At 39.4% G+C, this 24,136-nt stretch overlaps 1 protein-coding gene across 3 annotated transcripts in view; it reads right to left on the bottom strand.

Moving 5' to 3' along the window:
* LOC109934062 (opioid-binding protein/cell adhesion molecule homolog) overlaps positions 1–24,136 on the bottom strand; it is a 920,827-nt gene that overhangs the window by 17,064 nt on the left and 879,627 nt on the right. For 2 of the 3 annotated variants that reach the window (XM_048615651.1, XM_048615650.1), the window contains exon 7: positions 12,987–13,022. The exons of the other annotated variant lie outside the window; for it this stretch is intronic. In XM_048615651.1, the coding sequence (XP_048471608.1) occupies positions 12,987–13,022 (36 nt within the window). The remainder of the gene's footprint in view (positions 1–12,986; positions 13,023–24,136) is intronic. 3 annotated transcript variants of the gene reach the window in all.

Consider the following 24,136-nt stretch of genomic DNA (forward strand, 5'->3'; position numbering starts at 1 on the left):
TAGAAATGTCAACAATCATATGATCTAAAATTTATGGTGGCTGTAAACTGGTTATCAAAGGATTAAACAGAACCTGGGATCATTTGTACTTTGGACTGCGAAATTTACTGAATATGTCTTTCTGAATATTTTGCAGGATTTGTTCTTAGAATAACACTGAACATCTTCTCTAAAAACTAGGTTCAACTTTGGTAGAGTGATGCTCTGCAGTCTACTACTCTCATGGTTAGCCTTAGGTTTTGCTGTTTGTTCTTGCTGACATATGACTCGGGGAGTTAGCCACAATAACATTTTGCTGGAGCGTTATGCAAAATATGGTTTTGCCATTTTATTGGTGGGTGGTGAATGCTCGAAGGAGAGGATAAATAGATTTAGTCCACCTTGTTTCTCTATCACCTAAGAGCTCAACTGGAAAATCAAAGGAACTTCAACAATGTGGGAGCTGGTGGTTTGGTGGTAACAGCACTGGACTTGTAATCCAAAATCTCAGGCATATTGCTATGAGGATAATGGCACAAATGTCATCATGGTAACTGATGGAATTTAAATTCAAATAATATATCTTTAAAACATCTAGTTTTGAAAGCTAGTCTCAGGAAAGGGGACCACAAAATTATCAATTGTTATTAGAACCCATCTGGCTCACTAACATCATTTAGGGAAGGACATTTGTTATCCTTACCTGATCTGGCCTACAATACCCTCAAGCACTGCTCAAACTGTCACCCCATCATTATTCATCTATCGCCAATCATGATCTGTCAGGCCTCATATCTAACATGACCAGGCTTCAAGGGACCCTCATACTCTCATCACTTCTGCATATTTCACATGTTGCACATACTGGGTGGAAGACTGAGCCTTCCTTGAGGTTATGTTTGCGACAGGAGGACATTTAATCAGGGTGAGTACAGCCTTACTACCGACCCACCTCCGGCTCTGATTTAATCAATTGCAGGACGGTCAAGGACAACCATCAAATCCTTTCTCTATTTGAAGCCCTTAAGTGGCTAGTTATTGTCTACAGACTGGGCATTGTCTCATTGCCGCTGATATTAAGCCAATAGGGGGTTGAGCTTTGTGTAGTGGCATAGATGAGAACCATTGGCACATTTACTTGCTGGCTCCCAGGGGTTTGGGCTTCCTGAGGGGGCTACATTCAAAGGACACTCTGAGAGTCATATCCAACGTTTCTGCAACTCCTCTACACTCTGCCCCCCTGAGTCCCTCATCTCTCAAAGACTCTTCTGCTATCAATCACTGATGGCCTGGGTCTGGGGCTTTCAATAGCTGTCATTCCAGCAGCAGTTAGCACCTCCATAGTGACACAGACATTCAAAAGAGTTCCTGGTCTCCGACTGATCAGCAACTCTCCTGAAAGATGTGCAAATAACCGGGAAGACCAATAAGGAGCATTTAGAGAACTTGCGCAAAGTCCTAAGACATTTCTCCCAGGTGGGTGTTTGCCTTAGAAGGGAACAGTGTGCGTTCCAAGTACCCCAAGTCAGCAACTTGGGCTACAGAGTTAACAGGATTGGGTTACACCCATTGGAAGATAAAGCAAGGGTGATTAAAGGTGCCCTCGCTCCCACATTTGTACTGGAGCTTAGTTCTTTCCTTGGCCTGGTGAATTATTACGGAAAGTTCATACATAACCTGGCCTCCATCCTGACACTTTGCATCAACTCTTAATAAAAATGGGTTGGCCTTGGAAATGGTTGCATAGCCAAGCCATAGCTTTCAGGGAAGTGAAGAAACAGCTATCATCCTTTAAGGTGTTGGCACACTATGATCCCAAGCAAGATCAGGTATTGACATGCATTGCCCTTCTGTATTGCATCCGGGTAGTATTAGTTCATAGGTGGCCCAATGGAAAGGAACACCCAATACAGTACACATCCAGGACTTTGGCTAATGCAGAGTACAAATATGCCCAGATAAATAAATGGCGGTCATATTTGAAGTCAGGAAGTTCCACCAATACTTTAAGGATATAAATGTCTAATAATAATGGACCACAAATCCCTGGTAGGTTGACTTAAAGAGGATCAGGCAGTGCTGCCCATAGCTTCAGGCTACATTCAGTGGTGGGCTCTCATACTAAGTGCACATAATTACAAATTGGAACACGGTCCAGGAGGCCATGTAACGAACATGTATGCATTGAGCTGCTTCCCGCTGGCAAATATACCATTGGTGGTAGCACCACTGGAAGAGACTGTAATCATTTTAAATTTCTGGACACACTTCCAGTCACAGCTGACAATATCAGACTTTGGACATGGAAAGATCTGGTCCTGGCAAAACTGAAAGAGTTGGTAGTGATGGGGAAAACCAAAGGGCTGTCAGAACCAGAATTAAATCATTTTTGGACCCAGGGAGACTAGATCACAGCAGTGGGCAGAATATTATTGTGGGAGCAGGAGTGATTGTTCCAAGCAAAGGTTGTGGCCAGACAATGGCTGAACTCCACCAGGGTCATCCAGAGGTTTCCAAAATGAAGACATTGGTGAGAAGTTATGAATGGTGGCCAGGATTAGTTGCAGACATAGCTGCATTAGTCGGACAAAAATTACCGCCAGCAGCTCCCTACATTTGAACGAATGGAGGAATAAACCCTGGAATTGGTTACACATCGACTATGCACATCCTTTCATAGGATCAATGTTCTTAGTCACTCAAAGGAGCTGGATGTGCATAGAATTCATATGTCAAACATGGGGACAATGATAGAAAAGCTGCATGCATCTTTGCAATACATGGACTACACACAATGGGTCATTGTTTACCAGCAGGGAATTGCAGTATTTCCTGAAGCTGAATGGCGTTCAACAGATAAGAACAGCTTCATTCCCTCCATCATCCAATGGCCTGGCAGAAAGTGCAGTCCAAACTTTGAAGGCAAGCTTGAAAGAACAGCCCACAGCTTCACTAAATACTAAACTGTCTAGGTTCCTGTTTGATTTTAGGACCACCCCTCATGCAACTATAGGGATAGCTCCAGGAGAGCTGCTAATGGAGAGAAGACTCCACAACAGGTTAAATCTGATCTTCCCGGATCTGGGTGGGAGGGTGAAACGGCATCAGAAACACTAATGCCAGACACAAGACTCTGCCAAGCGGAGTTTACTTCAGGAGTTGAAGTTTGGTGTAGGAACCATGGGAACGGCTCTGCATAGGTAAGAGGCATGGTCAGTGCGTGGTTAGGTCCAGAGACATATAAAGTTCGGGTAGGTGCGATGGTCCTGAACAAGCATGTGGACCACATAAGAGCTGCAAACTTGCAAATGGTATGGGAGCAAAATGTGCCCAGGAAATGTATCATGCATCCTGCCAAACGAATCTATGGTCAAATTCACAGAAACATGAAAAGTCCAGCACCAACTTGGTACAGAGCTTTGTGTTAACAACATGGTGTATCCTTTCCAGCATGGACTTGGTGACAACTCCTTTTGCACACCTGTGGACCCAAGGATTATTCTATGTCTGATGGCTGATATCACAGCTTCCATGGCAGCAACGTGTGTGTTTGTGTGCGTCTGTCTGTATCTATCTGTGTGCGCGTGTGTTCCAATGGAAGCTCAGACCGCTGTCATGCAAACACAGAATGCTGTCAGCTTAGCTTTAGATGACAATGTGCAAAGGATCTTGCAGGGGGTCAGCACTTTATAGTGAAATGGGAAAAAAGGACAGAACAGGTTTTCTGGCAATCACAGGAATGTACTTACAGCTAGATGTGAACATGTTATGATATGATTGAATATAACGTTTACTAACTTGAAATATAGACTGTGTGAACACTGTTGGATAGAGATATGGGTGAGTAAATGTGTAATATGTTGATTGGAAATTATTATCTGTAGGAAGAGCTGATTGGAACTTTGTCACTGGTAAAAATAGTATAAAATCCTTTGGTATAGTTTGAGCAATATACCATCTTTTGAAAATGTATGTCTCCCATGCGTACATGAATGAACATTTAAGCAAAGAAACCTCAGTCTTGTCTGATCTAAAGAGTGTGCAAAGGGTTAAAATCACCCTTTCAACAAGAATGGGTGAGATGCTAATATGATGGAGCCTCTCTCACAGGAAGACACCATTGATTCTCCCACACTGGCTACTCCTCCATTGTCCTTGCCTTGCCTGCCAGATAACCAGCTGAGATTATCATCATCCCCTACAGAGACAGTCTAATCTCCAGCCAGCCCTTTCAGACTCAGTGCTGCCAAAGTTTTTGTTCTTCAACGGCAAATGTATTCGCCTTCACTGACAGTCAGCAGTCTTTGATCAGCCATGCTGCAAACTCAGAGATGGAAATATGGAGCAGCTTTCAGGCAGAAAAAGATGCAAGAAATACACGCACACATCTGGACAGAGAGGAAGTCGAATCCTTTTCTGTTGTTGTATAGGATAGAGTTGCTTACAGATACCACAAATCGATTTTGTGCACAGTCAACAGCACTCTGCATTGTTGGGAAACCTGCTGTCCGATGAAACCCCAGTTTTGCTCTGCCCACCCATCCCTGACAAGAGGGAAAGAAACATGCTTCAATCTTTTTACATAGAGAACCTCAGTGACCTCCTGCATGTAACAGTGGATGGAAGATTGCCAGGTGCTGTTACTATCACCCAGTTTCAGCCTGGAAGGCGTGTTAAGGTTCATTGCCCTGTGAAAGTTAAGGTAACCATTGTGATGCCCGACTAGAAGCTTACAGTTGTGGGCTATTTCCATGGAACCATCTGCATTGAAGCACAGGTAGACAGATTTCCCTTCCAGTCACATTGGCATCCAAGCTGAGTTTGAGGCCTGATCCAAGAAGAAGGTGGTGCATGGATTTAGTAGGGCTGGTTTGTGGTGAAGGACTGTCAGAGGTGTTAGGAGAGAGATTTGAAGACAAGTTGGGTGGAAGATGGGGGTGGGGATGAAATCATAGTCCTTGGGTTGAGGAGACATCTGAGACTTCAAGCAAAATCACAGGTTTCATGGGTTGGGACTGAAGTCCTAATATTCTAGAAGGGATTTTCAACCAAGAGGAGCAGAGATCATCAGAGATGATTGGACTGATTGGGATTGTGCATCTAATTGAGGGATGTTGTTGAAGCAAGCACAGTTGATTCAGCACAGCAATGGAAAGGCATTTACTCCCTGGATCCAAAAGTCCTTGCCTTCTATTAGCCAACAGTTTCCTGCAGCTCAGAAAACCTGGCTATTCAGAGTTAAATTTACAGTAATGTGTACTAATGTTGGCACTCATATGGTGTCCAGTTTGCTTTATTATATAAGTTTCTGTGTGCACAGCAGAGACTAACTTGGAGCTGTAAGGCACTTTGTAGCATGTGAAAAAAATGTGCTAATGAACCCAATTCCTCAGCCAGTATCTTTAACAACACAATTAGTTGCAGCCCAGTGGAAAATGTGTTTATATAACCTTGAGCTCATTAAAACGAGACAGAAGGAACAAGAAGCCACATTCTCTGAAATATTAAAGAGCAAAGGTTTTAGGAAGAGAGTGATGATTTCAACTGTTCATTGCACTTAGATCAATTTAAATCAGAAGGTTACAGAGATCTAAAGGTGAAAGGAATGGGGCAGAAAAACAACTTTAAAACGTGTCTGTTTTAATCAAATAAGGTGACTCACTTTCTCTAATTATTACTGTATTTTCAGAAATTTATGGTAGCAAGTTGGATTGGTTGAAGAGAATCTGAGGAGCAAACTTAACTAAAAATGTACTGAACCTGGCAATAGAATAAAATGTCTAAATTGTATCCTTCTATTTAGAATTCTCTAATAAAACAATCAGATATCTGTTGAGGTCAAATTAAGAAATGATTAATCTGCATCATCCAAGTCAATGCCAGCAGATTCTCAGTTATTGACTGTATAATGAAACCAGTAATGCTATATGTCCACAAAATGTTTATTTTTCATTAACATGCACCAGTGTGCAGGAAAGTACTTGGGTCTCTAAATATTTTATTTGCTTGGCTTTCTCCTGCCTGTAATTTTGCACCACAGTATTGCATCTGAATGAACACAGAGTGGAAATTTATAACTGGCAACTATGACCATCTCAGCAACCTACAATTGTGCATCCATAGAGTGTAATATCCACCTACACAATTATACAGCAAAGTCACATCCAAATGGAACTTGACTCTTAGGCCTGATTATAGGTTGTCAGCTCTTACATCATTCAGCAATATAAAATGTATTTTTTAAAGATAGTGGGGGGAAAAAGGGTTAACAAGACTTGGCATTATATTCACTGTGTAGAACATTCAGGAACCAACTTGTGTAAACAAATTCCAACATGACAGCTGTTCTTACAGAGACAGGGCTCCTTATATTCCAGTTAATTTCCACTTTTGGTGAAATGCTTGTTGTAGACTAACTACATATTTTTTTGGAAATGATCAAAATGTAAAGGGCAGAGCAAGTCTCCTTTAATTACATAGCAATTGGTTAGGAAATTTTAGTTGAGCAATACCAAACTGAATTATTTAATTTAGTACCATATCTATATTTAATATAGTTAAAAGGGATTAAGTCACAAATCTCTACATTTTATTAAATCTAACATTAAACTAGATAACTCATGGATTTATAAAAAGGCAGCACTGTCTCTTTTTCACAAGCAAACATAGAGAAAACAGAACCCCAATAGTTTCCATCAAAGAAAGTAATCTTGGAGATCAAGGTGTGTAAGATAAACAAGCCTGTGTTCATTGGACAGGAATGGGTCACTCATCATTTTTCTTCATCTAATTAACCATTAATGTTAGCTAAAGTATTTTTCATCCAAGTATAATATGGAATAAAATTATTCCTTAGCAAAAGTTTTGTCCTTGCATATTATCCTTTTTGGGGGACCAGGAAATGGAAATGGAGTAACAAAGGGACACAATGAATATTATATGATTACTTACATGATGAAAATGAAAGAAGATAAAAAGGAGAACACGCCAAGTCCCCATGAGATTGAAAGAACAGATAGAAATGGAACAAAATAATAAGTTAGTTGAACAGCAACAAACACACCACCTGGGGTACCACTTTTCGCACTGACAGGGTATCATTAACATGAATTCCAATTGAGCACTTCTGAAAGTTGAAATAGCTGTAATCTAGCCCAGAACACCAAAGTAGTTCATCTGTTTGGTTTCCATTTTCAGTCTCTGAGTCAAATGATGTCCACATTCTGGCATGAATGGTGACAGGAGATCGGCCAATGTTGCACTGCATGCAATGTCATGTGACTACATTCCTGGTTTCAGTTACAAATTTATGACAAATAAGTCTCCCAGTGGGAGAAGATTATTAAACAAAAGTGAAGTCCTGCCATTCTAGTGCATTTATGAATGGGGCATTTCTCGTTCCAATGAAAGTATGGTACAAAATGAAGGCACAAGAAAACAAAAACAGCAGAAATAATTACAGTGAAATTATACTGCACAATTCTAATGTGTGAAAGTGTGATATATCCATCTAGAATCATGGAATCCCTACGGTGCAGAAAGAGGTTATTCAGCCCATTGAGTCTGCACCCAGTCTCTGAAGGGCATCCCACCCAGATCCAGCCCCCTATCCTATCCTCATCACCCCACATTTATCATGGCTAAACCATCCAATCTGTACATTTTTTTTTGTCTGCTGTTTATTATTTTAAATGGCTTATTGGGCTAGATGTTCAATTCGATGCGGAGATGGGCTTCTGTGTGTCCATGCCTGGATCCTGTGCTTTGTCAAGGGAGAAAGCACCATCATTTCTATTTTGATTGAAATGGCTGATTAAAAACATTGACACTTGAAGAGAATATACACCTGAAAGTACATCTAATACTTGCTCCCTAATGTTGATTGAGAGATACTTTGCTTTGAAATTTAAATGAACACCTTCTGTTTTTTGTCTTTCCAGAAGTGCAGCCTATTTTTTTTTTAACAGCTGTGGCCATTACCAATGCTTGGGTGAACTTCAAGTGCTAAAGTAAGTCTTCCATTCAACTGAGAATAAATAGCAGGTTCAAGAAGTTCTAATTACAGGTTGTCGCTTTGAAGTTGTTTTGAAGGAGTTTACGCAAGCTAATGGGAGTACAGCATGGCAAGGTTTTTTTCACATGGCAGAATACATTTTCTTCTCAGTATCAATGAAAGGAGACTTCTTTAAGATGGTGAGATGTTTATTTGTTTTTCCAAAGGATGTAAAATATTTTTCATTAATAGTGCATGGAATTTGACTATTGTACATAGTGCGTACCAGGTGAGTTATTATAGAAATAAGAACAGAAATTGCTGGAAACATTCAGCAGGTTTGGCAGCATCTGTGGAGAAATCTCTCGACAAATGCCACCAGACATTTTGAATTATGCCAGCACTTTCTGTTTTCTTTTAGATTTCCAGCAATTGTAGTTTGTTTTTTTTTAAGGGTCATTATAGAAGATAAATGTGAGCATGGAGATGGCCTGGGTGATCTGAAGTGTCATGAAAGTTATGCAAGGAACACAGGAAATGGCATGGGATGCCATGAGTGATCTGGATGGGTATGGACATTACATGTAACAGAGGTGGCACACGGTTACATGGTAATTTGGTGGGGCATGGTCTAGCGTGCAATTGTGAGGAAGTTGGTGAGAAAGAAAAGGGTGAGATACAGTTGGAAAACCTAGGTGGTCCTTCTAAACAGCTTGACTCCATACCCACTGTATGACCCATGAATGACTCACTGTATGAACTCAACTCCAGTGTGGAAAGTCCAAGCAGTATGGAAAGTCATAAATAGACTGAGTTTGCAGTTTGCAAGATGCAAAAGTGCATAACTAATGGTTTCCCATGCCCAGAAAAAAAAAATAGGCTCATTATCTCTGTTAAAGTGCAGATAAAGGGACTTGTTATGAACCCTCAGTGCTCTTTTGTATATGTTATATCACCCAAAACACCAAAGTCCAAAAAACTTCACCTATTTCAACAAAGGGATCAAAGGGTGAAATTGCATCTCTTGCTCATAACTAGATTATGGATAAAATAGAAATCTGTATCAAAGAAAGCAAGCCTTGTATTTGGACTAAGAACAGCAACTTTGCTTTAACAATCATGGTTGACTGTTGTGTAGAGGCACATTAATATTAGAAGTGTCCTAAAAATGCAACATTTTTACAAGTAACATTAAACATAAGAATATTTCTCATTCAGCAGGGTTGGAAAGTAACTAGGCATTTTTCAATCATTTACTACAGCTTCTTGCTAATGGTTGAATGAGGGTACTCCATTTATCCTGAGTAAAATATTTGACACTTTTTTGCCCAATTTGCTGCCTCTCCTTGATGGCACAACCTACGGCTAGAGGCTAGCATACAGAATAGTTTGTGCCAATAACTAGAGTGAAGATATGAAGTGGCATTAACATGATAATTTATATTAAAAAAACATGACCATCAAAATGTTGAACTGTAAATTAAACAAAGGCACAATATCCTGATGAAGAATGTGGAAAGAGCTACAGCTCTTTGTTCAATTATCCTGAGTGATCTCCCTTTCTACAACGTTTGAAGTTTTAACTGCATGTCCTGAAAAGTTAATGCAAAAACTGGGATAGAAATCTTAAATATGAAAAATAATCACATCTACCACAGTAGCTAACAATGATTTTTGACAGATAAGCCAAGAATATGTTAACCTACATAGCACTGACTAATTTGGCAGTAATTGCTTTATTAGTGTAACTATATTCCCTGCCTCTAAGCTACAAATGCAGAAACTGTCACTTTTTTTTTATATGATTGTATTTTTTTCAAATACAGGATTAAATTAAAAGTTTCTCATACCACCCACTACAGTGCTTAGAAAATTGGCTGTGAAGTTATGAATACAAATTTATAACACAGGCTAAACAATAAATAGTAAAACATAACCTAATTAATTGCAATAATTCAAGGTTCAGTGAAATATATCAATAGCTTACATTTAATTCCAATCTCTGAAATTGTTTAACATGAACTGTTTCTAATTCTCATTCGATTATTCATGTGCTAAGATAGTTTAAAAAATGCTCGATTTCATGTTTTAACTACTTTTTTATATATCTGGGCGTAATGGACCTTTTATAAGCATTAAGTGCAAGAATGCAGCTGACACATGAAGTGAGGCATAATTGATTTTGTGTAAGTTTTTTTTTTCTCAGCAATAAGCTGGACTGACAACTGAAAAACAATTTCTTCTTCTCCCCCTCACAAAGCCAACCTCCCAGGAGGTACATAGCATTAAGTGGAAGAGGAATTTACTCTGTGCTGATAAAATAGGAGATGCTTTTCTTCAGTGAAATGAGATTGCTGTGAAAGGAGGTCACTTTACTCTTGCTTCTCTCCTTCTTCCAAACCTGAGTTCATAAACCCTACCTCAGAAGAAATAAAATATCATTCTGTTTATGATGAAAGGATTTGGCTTGAAGCAGAAGTGTGGCCCTTCCTTTCCTTTCATCCGATGCTTGGCATGAGTTCTTGTCTCTGCACGTATGGATTGACAGATCAGAAAGCAAGCTCAGAATTTGTATAAAGTGTTTTGTATTTTGACTAATTCGAAACTTGCAGTGTAATCCTGGAGGTTTCAAACTGACTGCACAAAGACTGGGGAGGTTTCAGGGCACGGTGGGGCTGTCGGTTTTGGTGATTAGGAAGCAGCATTTGACAGGAGAGTGCTTTCTATTGACACTGCAAATCCATAATGGTGTTAAACCAAGTTGCAAAGCGCCAAGGGGATTTGGTCGAACCTTTTGAAACTTTGAATTTTTGAAAAACAAACCTCCTGCTATTCTGTGTGGAGCTGGAGGAACATAGCAGGCCAGGCAGCATCAGAGGAGCAGGAAAGCTGATGTTTTGGGCCAGGACCCTTCTTCAGACCCGACCCAAAACGTCAGTTTTCCTGCTCCTCTGATGCTGCCTGGCCTGCTGTGTTCCTCCAGCTCCACACTGTGTTATCTCTGACTCCAGCGTTAGCAGTTCTTACTATCCTGCTATTCCACCTATATATAAATCAAGGAAGTTGATAGATACTCCAAAAAGAGTATGAAAACATTGAATTTCTAAACTATCAGGTTAATAAGTTACATATTTCTTTTAATTTTTCTCCCCTTTAAAACAAAACAAATATTTAGTCTTTCATGTGCAATGCAGAGGAATCAATTCAACAAAGCCAGATTAATTCTACATATTATACTTATTTTTCCCATGGATAGGAAATAAAGTAAATGAACATTTTTACCAATGCAATTAGTGTTATTGATCTGAGCTGCTCCATCAATGCTCTGGAATTTAATTGCTTTTGACAATGTTCAGATGTCATGTTATGGAAATTAAAAATACATAATATAGGATGCAATGAACAAATATTATCATAGAATCCCTACAGTATGGAAACAAACCATTTGGCCACACAAATCCACACTAACCGTTCAAAGAGTATCCCATCCACACCCCCTATCCTTGTAACCCTGCATTTCCCACGGCCAATTCACTTAACCTGCTCACCTTTGGACTGTGGAAGGAAGCCATGGCACCTAAAGGAAACCCACCCAGGCACAGGGAGAATGTGCAAACTCCACACAGACAGTGACCCAAGCAGGAATCAAACCCAGGTCCCTGGTGCAGTGAGGCTGTAGTGATAACCACTGAGCCACCACACTGCTCAGCTTTAACACGTGGCATGGAGCTTTAATTGGAGCATTATATGGAGCTTTAATTGATGCACCTTATAATTAGCTGAAGATTTGCAGAACCTTCCTCCAACACATCGAATGAGTTGAACTGAATTCATGATAAAGTAGCTTGCATCTAGTCTGTAAGCCAAAAATCAAAATAGCAGTATTTTATTTCAATCAAATAGCCTTATGTCAGACTGGAAGGCATTCTCGTCCAAAATGCAATCATTCAGATGCTTTTATTCCTTTCAAGGATACATTTGTGAGTTCATTTTTTGCAATAGTTTGTAATTTTGCTCATGTCTTTGCTTGCTTTGTTTCCTTTGCTTGCCTAATTGGAATTACATTTTTGTTTTGGCATGGTAACAAATTAGAACTCTGTGTCTGCTGGTTAACTTAAATTTATAATAACACAGATCTGTCATAACTTCAGAGAGGCCAGTATCTTGTCATCAAGTCACATTTTATTTACACGTAGAGAGCCCATGACACTGATCCATCTTCCTCAGAGCCAGCTCTCAGAGTGAGCAGGATGTCTGACACTCCTGTTCTTATCTGTCAGCGAGGGCTCCCTGATTGGACCAGATTAACCGCCCCAATCAGGGAACTCATATTCTATGAGGTCCATCTGGCTAACCTTTTAAAAATCATCACAAGACCCATCCTCAATTCCTTTATAAACAATCACTATTTATTCTTTACAATTAAAAGTACTTTTAAAAATATAAGTTGATAGATCATAAACTAAGCTTTGGATAAACCAAGCAAAATGATCCTTTAAAACAGCTGGAGATTAGTTTCCCTATTGTGCTGGTCTCCATTTTCCGACTTAATAAGTTTCCTTGCAGTCTAATGGAATTGTCTCATATTTAAACAATACCAATGGCAGATGGACAAATAGATTTCAGCTAACCTCCCCAATAATGCTTGATACTGAATGAGAAGAAAGTAATTTGACTGAATCTTTACATTGTATAATTTAAGACAATTGGCAGAAACGAGATCAGCAGTATAATAGACCAATTTGGCTTCAGTATCCAAGTATTGTGAACAATAATACTATAGTTAAAAAAACACATTTTTGTTTTGTTTTAAAGACAATTATTTCACTCCTCTTGTTGCAATTAGTATGAAATTATTCTCAAGATGTTGGCAATAAAATTACAATTTGTTGTTGGCTCTTTGTTTCCAAAAAAATGTTTTAATTCTGATAAGCCCCTGGCAGTGCTGAAAGAGGACCCACTCTCATGCAGTAAAGGAGATGCAGCCACAGAAATGACAGTGCTCCGTACTGACCTTGAATCTGAGTCGAGCTCGTAGGCTCACTTACTTCTATAATCGGAGAAAATGGTGAAGGGAGAAGCAGGGAAGGGAAAGAAATGCAAAAAAATACAGTTTACATATCCTTACAATTATGGCACTGAGCAATAAAGTGAAGCTAATGACAACACACATGCAATAAAATGAACCTGAAACAGATTGAAGGTTACCCTTTGTTCATGGTCGTGCCTTTTGGGATTAAACTGGGAGGAATTCTCCATTGTTCTAAGTGGCAACAAAGTGTTAAGTACAATAATTCAACAATTATCACCATGCTATGCATATTCCACTATTTTCCTGGCAAATAGCTCATTTTTGGGACTGGAGTGAGACCCTGCACAGACTGCTTTACAAGTGAAAGTTTAACACACCAATTAGGGCACTGATAGAGCACGCTTTGGAATACTTGTGTTTTACCATACTGATCTCCCTGTTTCTTTCTTGCGGTATACCACTGTATACCAATGTATACCAATACCAATGTATTTCCTTTGTTTACCATAGGGCAAAGACATTTGAGCTGCCTTTAGCTGCAACTTGCAGCACCACTGAAAAATTGTGTCTGAGACTCTGTCAGTATGACAGAGAATACAGTGGCTGTAACACAGGGTGCTTCTGATCACAAATTTCAAGATTTAAGAAAAAAGATCACTCAGGGCATACAAGTGTTCTTTTGCTTGACGTTATTTTTCCTTGTGAAGGAAGGAGGAATGGGGGAGGAGACTGGGATGTGGAGGAAGACAGGCAGAACTTGAAAACCATTCCTGCATAACCTTAGTTAGATTCCCGGAAAAGTGCAAAATTTAAATTATTCTCTGCACCATTTACGTACTTGAACAAAGTCAACATAAGGAGTGAAAAATTCCACACGGAGATCTCTATATCTTATGTCTGATATATATCATATATCCTGAAAAAGAGAGACAATTCGTTGAATGTTTTTGTTTTGCACTTATCAAGGCAGTTCGTAAGAAACTCGTACCTGCATCCAACATTAGATGTGATTTTGCAATTAGACAATCTTTTATAGGGTGATCCTGAGTGTACAAAGAATTATGCAGATAACTAAGGTTGTTATTCCGGCTCAGCCTCTGGTAAACGTGCATGTACTGGAAGCTACATTTATTAATATCATGCTGCCAGAGCTGCTGACCTTTTCCAGCAACTTCTGTTTTTTTTCCTGATTTACAGCATTCTTCGGTTTTTATTCTGTCCAGTTTAAAATTTGAACAAAACATGGCTATTAACTGTCAATCACCAATTAATTGGTGCTTTCTCCATGGTAACACCACTACCACTCAGAGTCCACTTCATAACCAATAAGCAGTCACCTCTCATGCAATTTAATTTTTTTTCCCTTTATTAGATTTCTTGTGAAATATTCTGATGAGTGCAAGAAAAGCTTTAACAATATGCTCCTTTTCAGCAATATTCACGTTCTGTATCACTAAATGACTATATCTCTATTTGTTTATTTTAAAATCCAAATTATCTGAAGACATTTATAAGGTTGCAGCGAGGAATATGTGTTAAAAATGTCCATCTCAAAGCAATTCAAAATTCTTTTTGTCTGAAGCATTAATGATAATAAAAAAAGTTTATTTCTCAGCCTATGTTTTCTGTATTGTTATTGCCATTTCTGTAAAAATAAACTGCCGAACACAGAGATTTTTGCCAAATAAATTGTGTTTTTTATGTACAATATCTGTTTTCATTTTAACATATTAAGATTATCAATCACAGTTTTTTTTTATTTTATTTTACTGCATTGGCAAGAGTTTCTGGGAGTAATTTGGGAGACACAGCAAAAATTTACCCCCAGGGAAAAGAAGTATGCTAAAGGAAGGTTGAGGCAACCATAGCTGACAAGGGAAGTCAAGGACAGCATAAAAGCAAAAGAGAAAGCTTGTACTGTGGCAAAGGGAAGTGGGTAGCCAGAAGATTTGGAAACCTACAAAGACCAACAGAGGACAATGAAAAAAGAAATAAGGAGGGAGAAGACTAAATATGAAGCTAAGATAGCCAGTGATATAAAAGAAGATTGCAAGGGTTTCTTTAGATATATAAAGGACAAAAGAGAGGCAAAAGTGAACATCGGACTGTTGGAAAATGACACTGGAGAAGTTGTAATAGGGAACAAAGAAATGGCTGAGGAACTGTATAAGTACTTTGGGTCAGCCTTCACAGTGGAAGACATAGGTAATATCCCAAAATTTCAAGACTGTCCTGGATGGAGGGGGAGGGTGTGCAGATGTGACTATAGTAGCCATTACTAAAGAGAACGTGCTAGAAAAACTGAAAGGTCTGAAGATGCATAAATCACCTGGATTACACCCCAGAGTTCTCAAGGAGGTAGCTGAAGAAATAGTCAAGGTGTTAATGGCGATCTTTCAGGAATCACTGGAGGCAGAGAGAGTCCTAGAGGACTGGAAAATCATGAATGTAACTCCCATGTTTAAGAAGGGTCTAAGGCAAAAGACAGGAAATTACAGGACAATTCGTCTAACCTCAGTCGTTAGTAAGATTTGAGTCCATTGTGAAGGATGAGATTTCTGAACACTTGGAAGTGCATGGTAAAAGAGGGCAAAGTTAGCATGGTTTCATAAAGGGGAGGTCATGCCTGACAAATCTGTTAGAAATCTTTGAGGAGGTTACGAGTAGGTTAGACCAAGGAGAACCAATGGATATTATCTACTTGGACTTCCAGAAGGCCTTTGACAAGGTGCCACACTGGAGGCTGCTTAGTAAGCTAAGGGCCCATGGTGTTAGAGGCAAGGTGCTAGCTTGGATAAAAGATTGGCTGTCTGGCAGAAAGCAGAGAGTGGGGATAAAAGGGTCCTTCTCAGGATGGAAGCCGGTGAAAAGCAATATTCTATAATGGTCAATGGTGGGACCACAACTTTTCACTTTATACATTAATGATCTAGATGAAGGAACTGAGGGCATTCTGGCTAAGTTTGCAGATGATACAAAGATAAGTGAAGGGACAAGTAGTATTGAGGAGGCAGGGAGGCTGCAGATGGATTTAGTCAGGTTAAGAGAGTGGGCAAAGAAGTGGCAGATGGAATACAACAAGGGAAAGTGTAAGGTCATGCACTTTGGCAGGAAGAACAGAAGCATGGACAATTTTCTACATAGGGACAAAAATTCAGAAATCTGAAGTGCAAAGGGACTTGGAAGTTGTCGTATCGGATTCTCTTAAGGTTGAGTAGGTATTTCGGAAGGCAAATACAATGTTGGTATTCATTTTGAAAAGACTAGAATATAAAAGCAAGGATGTACTTCTGAAGTTTTAAAAAGCTTTGATCAGACCAGATTTAGAGTATTGTGAGCAATTTTGGACCCCATTCATCAGGAAGGAGGTACTGGCCCTGAAGCAGGTTCAGAGGAGGTTCAGGGGACTGATCTCAGGAATGAAAGGCTTAGCTTATGAGGAATGTTTGAGGACTCTATACTCGATGGAGGTCAGAAAGATAAGGGGGATTCAATTGAAACTTACAGAATACTGAACGGCCTGGACAGAGTGGACATTAGGAAGATGTTTCCATTGGTAGGAGAGACTAGGACCTGAGGGCACGCCTTAGAGTAAAGGGAAGACTCTTTAGAATGGAGATAAGGAGAAACTTTTTCAGCCAGAGAGTGGTGAATCGATGGAATTCATTGCCACAGAAGGCTGTGGAGGCCAGGTCGTTGAGTACATTTAGGACTGAGATAGATAGGTTCTTGATTGTCAAGGGAATCAAGGATGACAGGGAGAAAGCAAGAGAACGGGATTGAGAAACATATCAACCATGATTGAATGGCCTAATTTCTGCTCCTATGTCTTATGGTCTTAGTTCAATCTGACATCAGCAAGAGCCCCTTTACCAGATTGCTGCCATCATATTTTTCAGGAAATTCAGACATTACACAGTTCTTTTGCTACATATGTTAATGGTCTGACGTTATCCAGATTCTCTTCAGGATTGACACATGGGCAGAAAACATGTTGCTCAGTTTTATGCATAAGCGCAGCCTGGGTTTCCTATGTTTTACCTTCTTTCTCTGCCCCTTGACAGTTATGTGGGGACCCACTGATGGAGGTCAAATCCAGACCCCGAATCAACAGCACTTCACACATTTTAGGGAGAAATATCTTATTGCAATTATACCACGTGTAAAGATTACATTATCATAGGACTCCCAACCACAAGTGGGTGTAGCCTGTAACTAAATAATAACGGCCATGGAAGTAACAAGAAGGCAGAAATAAGCTCACATTGTGGCAGTGCAGCAAGGATGAGGTACAAGGACAATTGTGCAGAAGCTAGTGACTTTTTGCATTGCTAATCACCCCAAAATAAAAGATATTTGACATGAGGTACCTGGTATTGGACAAGTGGACAACTCAGCTAAAAACCCGACTATCCAGAGTGAAACCAGAAAGACAGCTACCTAATGATTGAGGGAAGGTGTCTGGTCTCCAATCTGCACCATCACATTTACAGATTTACTGTGCAGGAGAATCAATTGACAGAAACCCAAGGTGTAACCATCTACAGCACAATGTGCTGCAATTCTGTCCAGTATTGTGCATATCCTATACCACATAGTGTTACCTGGGCAAGGCGAGGCTCCAAGGGTTTCACACAAACGGATTCCCCTCCCTCTGAGAAGGGAAGTGGTGACAGAGTAGTAATGTCACTGGACCAGTAATCCAGACCCATATGCTAACATTCTGGGGACATGGGTTCAAATCCCACTATGGCAGATTGTGAAATTTTAATTCAGTAAAAATCTGGAATTAAAAACTAGATTGTCATTAAAACAACTCTGGCTCATTAATGTATTTTAGGGAAGAAAATCTGCCATCCTTAACTGATCTCTTCTATGTGCGATTCCAGACTCAAAGCAATTTCATTGACTCTAAACTGCCCTCTGAAGTGGCTGAGTAAGCCATTCAGATCCAGGACACTTAGCGATGGACAATAAAATGCTGGCCCATCCAGCGACACCCACATCCCGTGAATGAACATGAAAAAGACAAAATCCCTCCACTGCTGCCCAGGCTGTTGCTTGCCACTGAGTCACATCTCGGACCATATTTTCGGAAATTCAAATCACAGCACAACTCACAGGTAGACTGTGAGTTATACTAAAAGACGACATTCAGATTTGTTTTAAATGTCACACTGAATGATTCACATACAATAATAAACAGACATATTTAAAAGTTAAACCAAAACTGATCCTCATTTCAAACACTTCTCTGCACTGATCAGAGCCACAGCTCAATTATTTCCTGCCTGTGTTTTTGAGCAGCGGGTCACATAAGTTAATGGAGGTTCTCCTGAATATGATTTTCAGATGAGAATAGTCTTCACTGAATGACATCGCTGTTAAGGAGCAGAAAGAAACCATTCAGCCCATCGTGCCTGCATCAGCTCTTCAAACAAGCAACATTACCCTGTGGCAATCTCCTGCATTTACCCTACTTGCTTGCACACTATTTCTATTTCATTTTAAATCTATGAAACAAACAGAAACTGCTGGAGAAACTCAGCAGATCTGACTGCATCCGTGGAGAGAGAAAAATACAGTTAACGTTTGGAGTCTAATGTGACTCTTCTTCAGAAATCTATGCTCTCTTATTCTTGATTCTTTTATGAGCAGGTACAACATCTCCCTTTCTACTCTATCCATCGTTTTCTCAAGGAATTGCACTACCTGGGCTCAGAAACTGCAGTGATGCAGATTTAGACCCATACAGCGTAAAGAAAATGGCAATTCAAAAAGCTAAGGATATACCCAAAGTCCCAGGAAGTGAACTGTGGCTGAATTAGGGCACGGTCCTGCTGATCGGCATGCTGCGAGCACCTTGCTGGCAAATAATGGAACATTGGTCATTTCATTTCATTTGGTACATTGCAGATGCCAGAAGTCACTCTGTATTGGAGGCTGTATCAAGAGACCTGAATGTGGGGAAGGCAATTGGAGGGCTGTGAGGAGAAGGTTACTGATGGTCAATAAAAGACTCAGATTCAATGTGGAGCTGACAGGAGCAGGAGTTCTATGCCTCAACAGTCAGTCAGCTCTCACCCTCCTACCCGTTACCTGAGGGAAAGCACATAACCTAAAATTCATTTGCTGTAATGGGGCAACTGCCTGGAGAGAGGTGAAAGAATTGCATTGAATCCTGAGCTTAACTTTTTGGACCATTTCAGATCAAGCACACACTGCTTCGCCAGTGTCAATTTTGACCCCAGGCTAATTTCCAGCCCTGCATCTTTTTGGAATTTTCATGGCATGCACAGCAAATTGTCATCCATCCAGTTGTGCTTTTTTTTCAAAGCATTTCCTGACAAGGTAATCACCACTTGATGAGTTAGAGTTTTTTTTTAAAGAGAACCTTATTTTAAATGGAAAAGTCTTGGTGATTGTGTTTTGCTCTGAGCTGCTTGTGTCATTTCATCAACATTTGCACCAAGTAACAAACATGTTCTAATTTGATTTATTTCTGGAATTAAAATGAATGCTTTGCAATCACTTTTCATGAAGACATTATGCTTCAAATTTTCTTTATCAAGTATACTGTGAAAGGCAATTCAGCATTACATCCACTGTGTGATGTAATTTAATCATTAATTCATGTGTTTGACTTGCACTGGTTTCTAAGAATTCCTTGATGGATTTTTTTCAGTCAGCTGCAGTTTACACTTCTGATTAGTACTGTTCCTCAGGGTTCCCCACTACTCCAAGCTTTCAGCAGTTCACATTCCCAGCCAGAAGGTTGCTAGTGCATTTACCAGGCCTATTTGACATACAAACTCACTTGTCTTGGCTTTAAGCATTCTGGGATATTAGATTGGGAATGAGGAAATAGCAATGTATTATGCTGGAGCAAGAGTATAAAAAGTGATGGAAAAGTTAGGCTACTTCTGTGTACAAAATTTCACAGCAGCATTAATTGCAGCTCTGGCTGTTGGTGCTGGTCTGCCTTGCTCTCAAGATTGAGGGAATCATACAGAGAACCACAGCCACACAGAGAAATTAGAAGAATCTGCAACAAAAGCAATATACTCTGGATAGGGATTTCTGAACTGAAAGACAGAAAAAGCTGGAATTACCCAGGAGTTCTGGTTGTATTCCCATTTAGAGAATGCTTTGGATTAATGTCCTTTCCTTAGAATTGATGTGATTGACCTGAAAGATTAACATTTTGCACAGACACTGCCAGATTGGATGAGTTTTTCCAGAACTTTCTCTTTATTAAAAAAGTTATGAAATTACTAAGTGTACCATTTGGTTCTGTACAACTATTAGTTAAGAAGCAGGTTTATCACAGCAGTGCCTCATGTTTTGACCTTAGGTGGCAGATCAACATGAGACAGGTTGAGGCTGAAAATCCAACTCACATCAGACTGGAAAACATTAATTGATTGGTCAAATCAAGCCACTCAGACATATGTTGTAGCCCTTATGTATAACTACAAAAGAACAGCTGGATGCCTAGGAGCTAACTAACTGAGTATCACCATGATGGCACAGTGGCTCAGTGGTTTAGCACTGATGCGTCACAGAACCAGGGATCCAGGTTCAATTCGAGCTTCAGGCTATGTGAAGTTTGCACATTCTCCCGTGTCTGTGTGGGTTTCCTCATGGTGCTCCAGTTTCCTCCCCAATCCAAAAATATGGAGGTTAGGTGGATTGGCTATGCTAAATTGCCCATAGTGTCTACAGATGTGCAGGCTGGGTGGATTAGCCATGGAAAATGCAGGGTTACAAGGATGTGGTGGGTTTGGGTGGGATTCCCTTTGGATGGTCGGCACGGATTCGATGGGCCTGCTTCTACAGTTAGGGATTCTATGATCAGCACAGTCAGGAATGCTGATATATAAGGAAGCAAACTGAAAGGTGGGGAAGTAGCCTTCAAACAGGAGTGTCATTTTGCTTATCCAAATAGGTCTCAGATTTGATAAGCTCTGGTATTGAATTCAGGAACATCAAACCTAAAATGTTACAGGCTCTACAACTGATCTCAGAATACTGGGTCAGCAATAGCGCCATTTTCCCACATTCATGTAAAGATCCCTTTTGTAAGAGTTTTGTGATTTTGTGAGAGAAAGGTAGAAAACATCAAGTGACTTTGAAGCAAAGATTAGACTCAGTAAATAGCCTTTTCTGTCCTGTTAATGGTGGGTGCTTACCAGAAGGTATACATCTCAGTAATGGTCACATCATCAAAGCAATATGCTCTAGCAAAAGTTAATTTCTTCACAAGGGGAAAAGCATGGCAGGAAAAATAAAATTGGAATGAGAAAAATTAAACAAAATGTTTATCATTGTATTTTTGGGGTTGGTGGAGCAAGAGTTACTTCGCTCCTTAATGAAAACCTGAGAGGATGATGTCCTGATTTAATGTTTGACAGGCACCACAGCTCTAAAGAAGGGGGAATCTTAACATGATTGGGAACCTTTGAACAATTTCTGATGATGAAGGGAAAATATTTTGGAGAGAATGCATCTGAAGAACCAGAAGCAGAATTAGTTTCAGAGGTTACGATATTGATGTAACTTTGCAAAAGCACCTACTAGCTGACACCCAACTGGGCTTCAAACAGGCGCTACAATTGGCTTTGTCATTAGAAAATATGGCAAGTGGAGATATGAGTTACAGGGCATGCTGATGGAAGTGGGCACCTTCGCTAGGCCGACTGAGCTTGGGTGACACCACTTTGAAGGCGAATGCATAGCCTCCTTCAGGACAAATCCTGAACGGACAGACTCAGAGCTGGCTCTGAGCAAGCCAGACCAGTGTCAAGTACTATGCAAGTGTAAGTAAAGTGTGACTTGGTGATGAAATACTGGCCTCTGTGGAGTTATTTCAGATACTAAAAATCTGACAGCAGAAGTTACAGATAAATTGTAGAAAGAGGACACAAATTGGCAAGTTAACTGATTTTGTGCCCTCAGTGCTTGAAGGGAAATTAGGTTAGAAAATCATTCCTACACTTTTGTAGCTCCTTCCTGAGCCTGTGAGAACTGCTCCTTGCTTGAGTTGTATAATCAATTAATTTATCCTGTTACATAAAGTGGAAAATACTTTTCAACAAAGACCTTTTCAAGGAATGGAAGATTGTACAGGTAAAGAGTAATCCATCGATCAAGGTAATTTCTTTTGTTAGCATTCCACTTTGATGAGGTGAAACAAACAGCCTTGGGGACAAAATAAAAGCAGCTGTTCGATCGAAGGTATTGTTCTCCTGAGAAGGTGAGCAATTAAAGTAACAGCTTTCGAGAGTCTGAGCTTTTACTAGAAGAATCAGCCAACACTGATATCCTTGCTGTGCACAGCATCCACTCTGACCTTCTCAACAGAGCTATTTCTAAGGAACGATGCACGTTTAAAAAAAACAAAGTAAAGATGAAATAGGAATCTATGACGACATTGAATATCGACCAGACTGTCTCTTTAGATTTAAAACTTTCATATTTGATCTTGCAAGGAAGTTTCTTGGATATATTCAGCAAAACTATTACCCTTTCATTTTGACCAATATCACTGTCGACAGTCAACAAAATTAATTCTGAACATACTGAGTCTAGGTTTCTCAGTCACTGCAGGAAATTGAAGCAAAAGTTTGTTCCTAATGCACATAAGGCCACAGTGCATCTCATTATGTTTGCCACCTGCTAAGAACATGAAGTTGTTTCCACCACTCTCGCTGTTGCCTCTACTGTTCAAATATTAAATTCAAATCACAGATGTTCCTAATGTCTATTCTCCTCAGTTACCAGGTTTTCACCTGTAGGTGCAGTCCATTTTTTGCACTGAACTGCACTTAAAAACAATTTGAAACCTAAATAATTACAGAAACGTATGTATTTATCTTTCAACTTTTCTATTCTGATTTTAACTGCTCAGCTGAAAGAAAGTCACAGTACTGTGTGATTTTAAGCAATATGAGCTGGGTTTATTGTCAAAATTCTATCAAATGCATCAAATAGTGGATTGTGTGGGTGAGTCAGTGTACGATTTGAGATGTTGTTGAATTTTATTTTCAAACTTGAAAAGGAATGCTTCACACCAATTGAAGATAAACCGTAAAAGCGTGAAGTCCAATTAGTGAGAAAGCACAGATGGCTATATTGTACAAAATGTGCTGTATCTACGCCAAGCCTGCAAGATAATGACTTTTCCACAACTTCCATAAGACCAGCCATTTTGTTGTCTGAAAGACAGTGTGCCAATAAATTGGTATGAAGTATAAATTAGCTCACTCTGTGTGAAATAGGATTAAATGGTTAATATGTCTTCCAGTAATGCATCTTACAATGTAGAATTCTTCAAGTGCAACTTTGCATCCAATTCCGTTTAGGTTAATTAATAAATCATTACGACTGCACATCTAGTCAAGTCATGTGTGCCTGTTAATTATTTCATAATTTTTATACTTTATTAGGTCAATCAACACAATGCACATAAAATTAAAACTATAAAGTTGTTAAAATAAATCAGATGTGATATCCACATCAGTGTGAATATATAATGACAAATTATGGGAATATGATGGCTGACTACTATCTTCTTAAGGGTCACAAGTTGAGCACAATGAAAATACTGCATATGTTGTAATTGATTAAGATTACAAAAATGGCCTTCAGTGTTAAAAATATTTTAAATAGGAATAAAATTTATGTCCAAATTTTGTTTTATTCGGAAGATTTTACTGTTCATTAGTATTTGGCTATTATTTTTGATTAAACGACACACTGTCCATGAGAATTGTTTTAAAACTGAGAATATATACTCACATACACGTATGATAGTCTGGTCCACTTTTGTAGGTGAGGGCATGCTTTGACATGGTTGGGACATGAGGTGTGGGTGTCATTAATAATTACAAATAATTCTTGGGGCAATGTCAACAATCCGCTATTGTAATGCATTGTGAAGACTACATGAACACTCACTGACACAGACATTCTGTTATTAATTTTTTAAAGGGCTAGGAATTTATATAACTTCACAGTTCCCTCTCACTGACATGGGCAGTCTTCATTTATTTATGTATTCAAATGACTGAATACTTGGATACTTTCACAGCTTGACAGCCCTACAGAGGATATCAACCCTTCATGTGCAT

The sequence above is a fragment of the Rhincodon typus genome, chromosome 32 (assembly GCF_021869965.1).
Source record: "Rhincodon typus isolate 14 chromosome 32, sRhiTyp1.1, whole genome shotgun sequence".
Classification (NCBI taxonomy): domain Eukaryota; kingdom Metazoa; phylum Chordata; class Chondrichthyes; order Orectolobiformes; family Rhincodontidae; genus Rhincodon; species Rhincodon typus.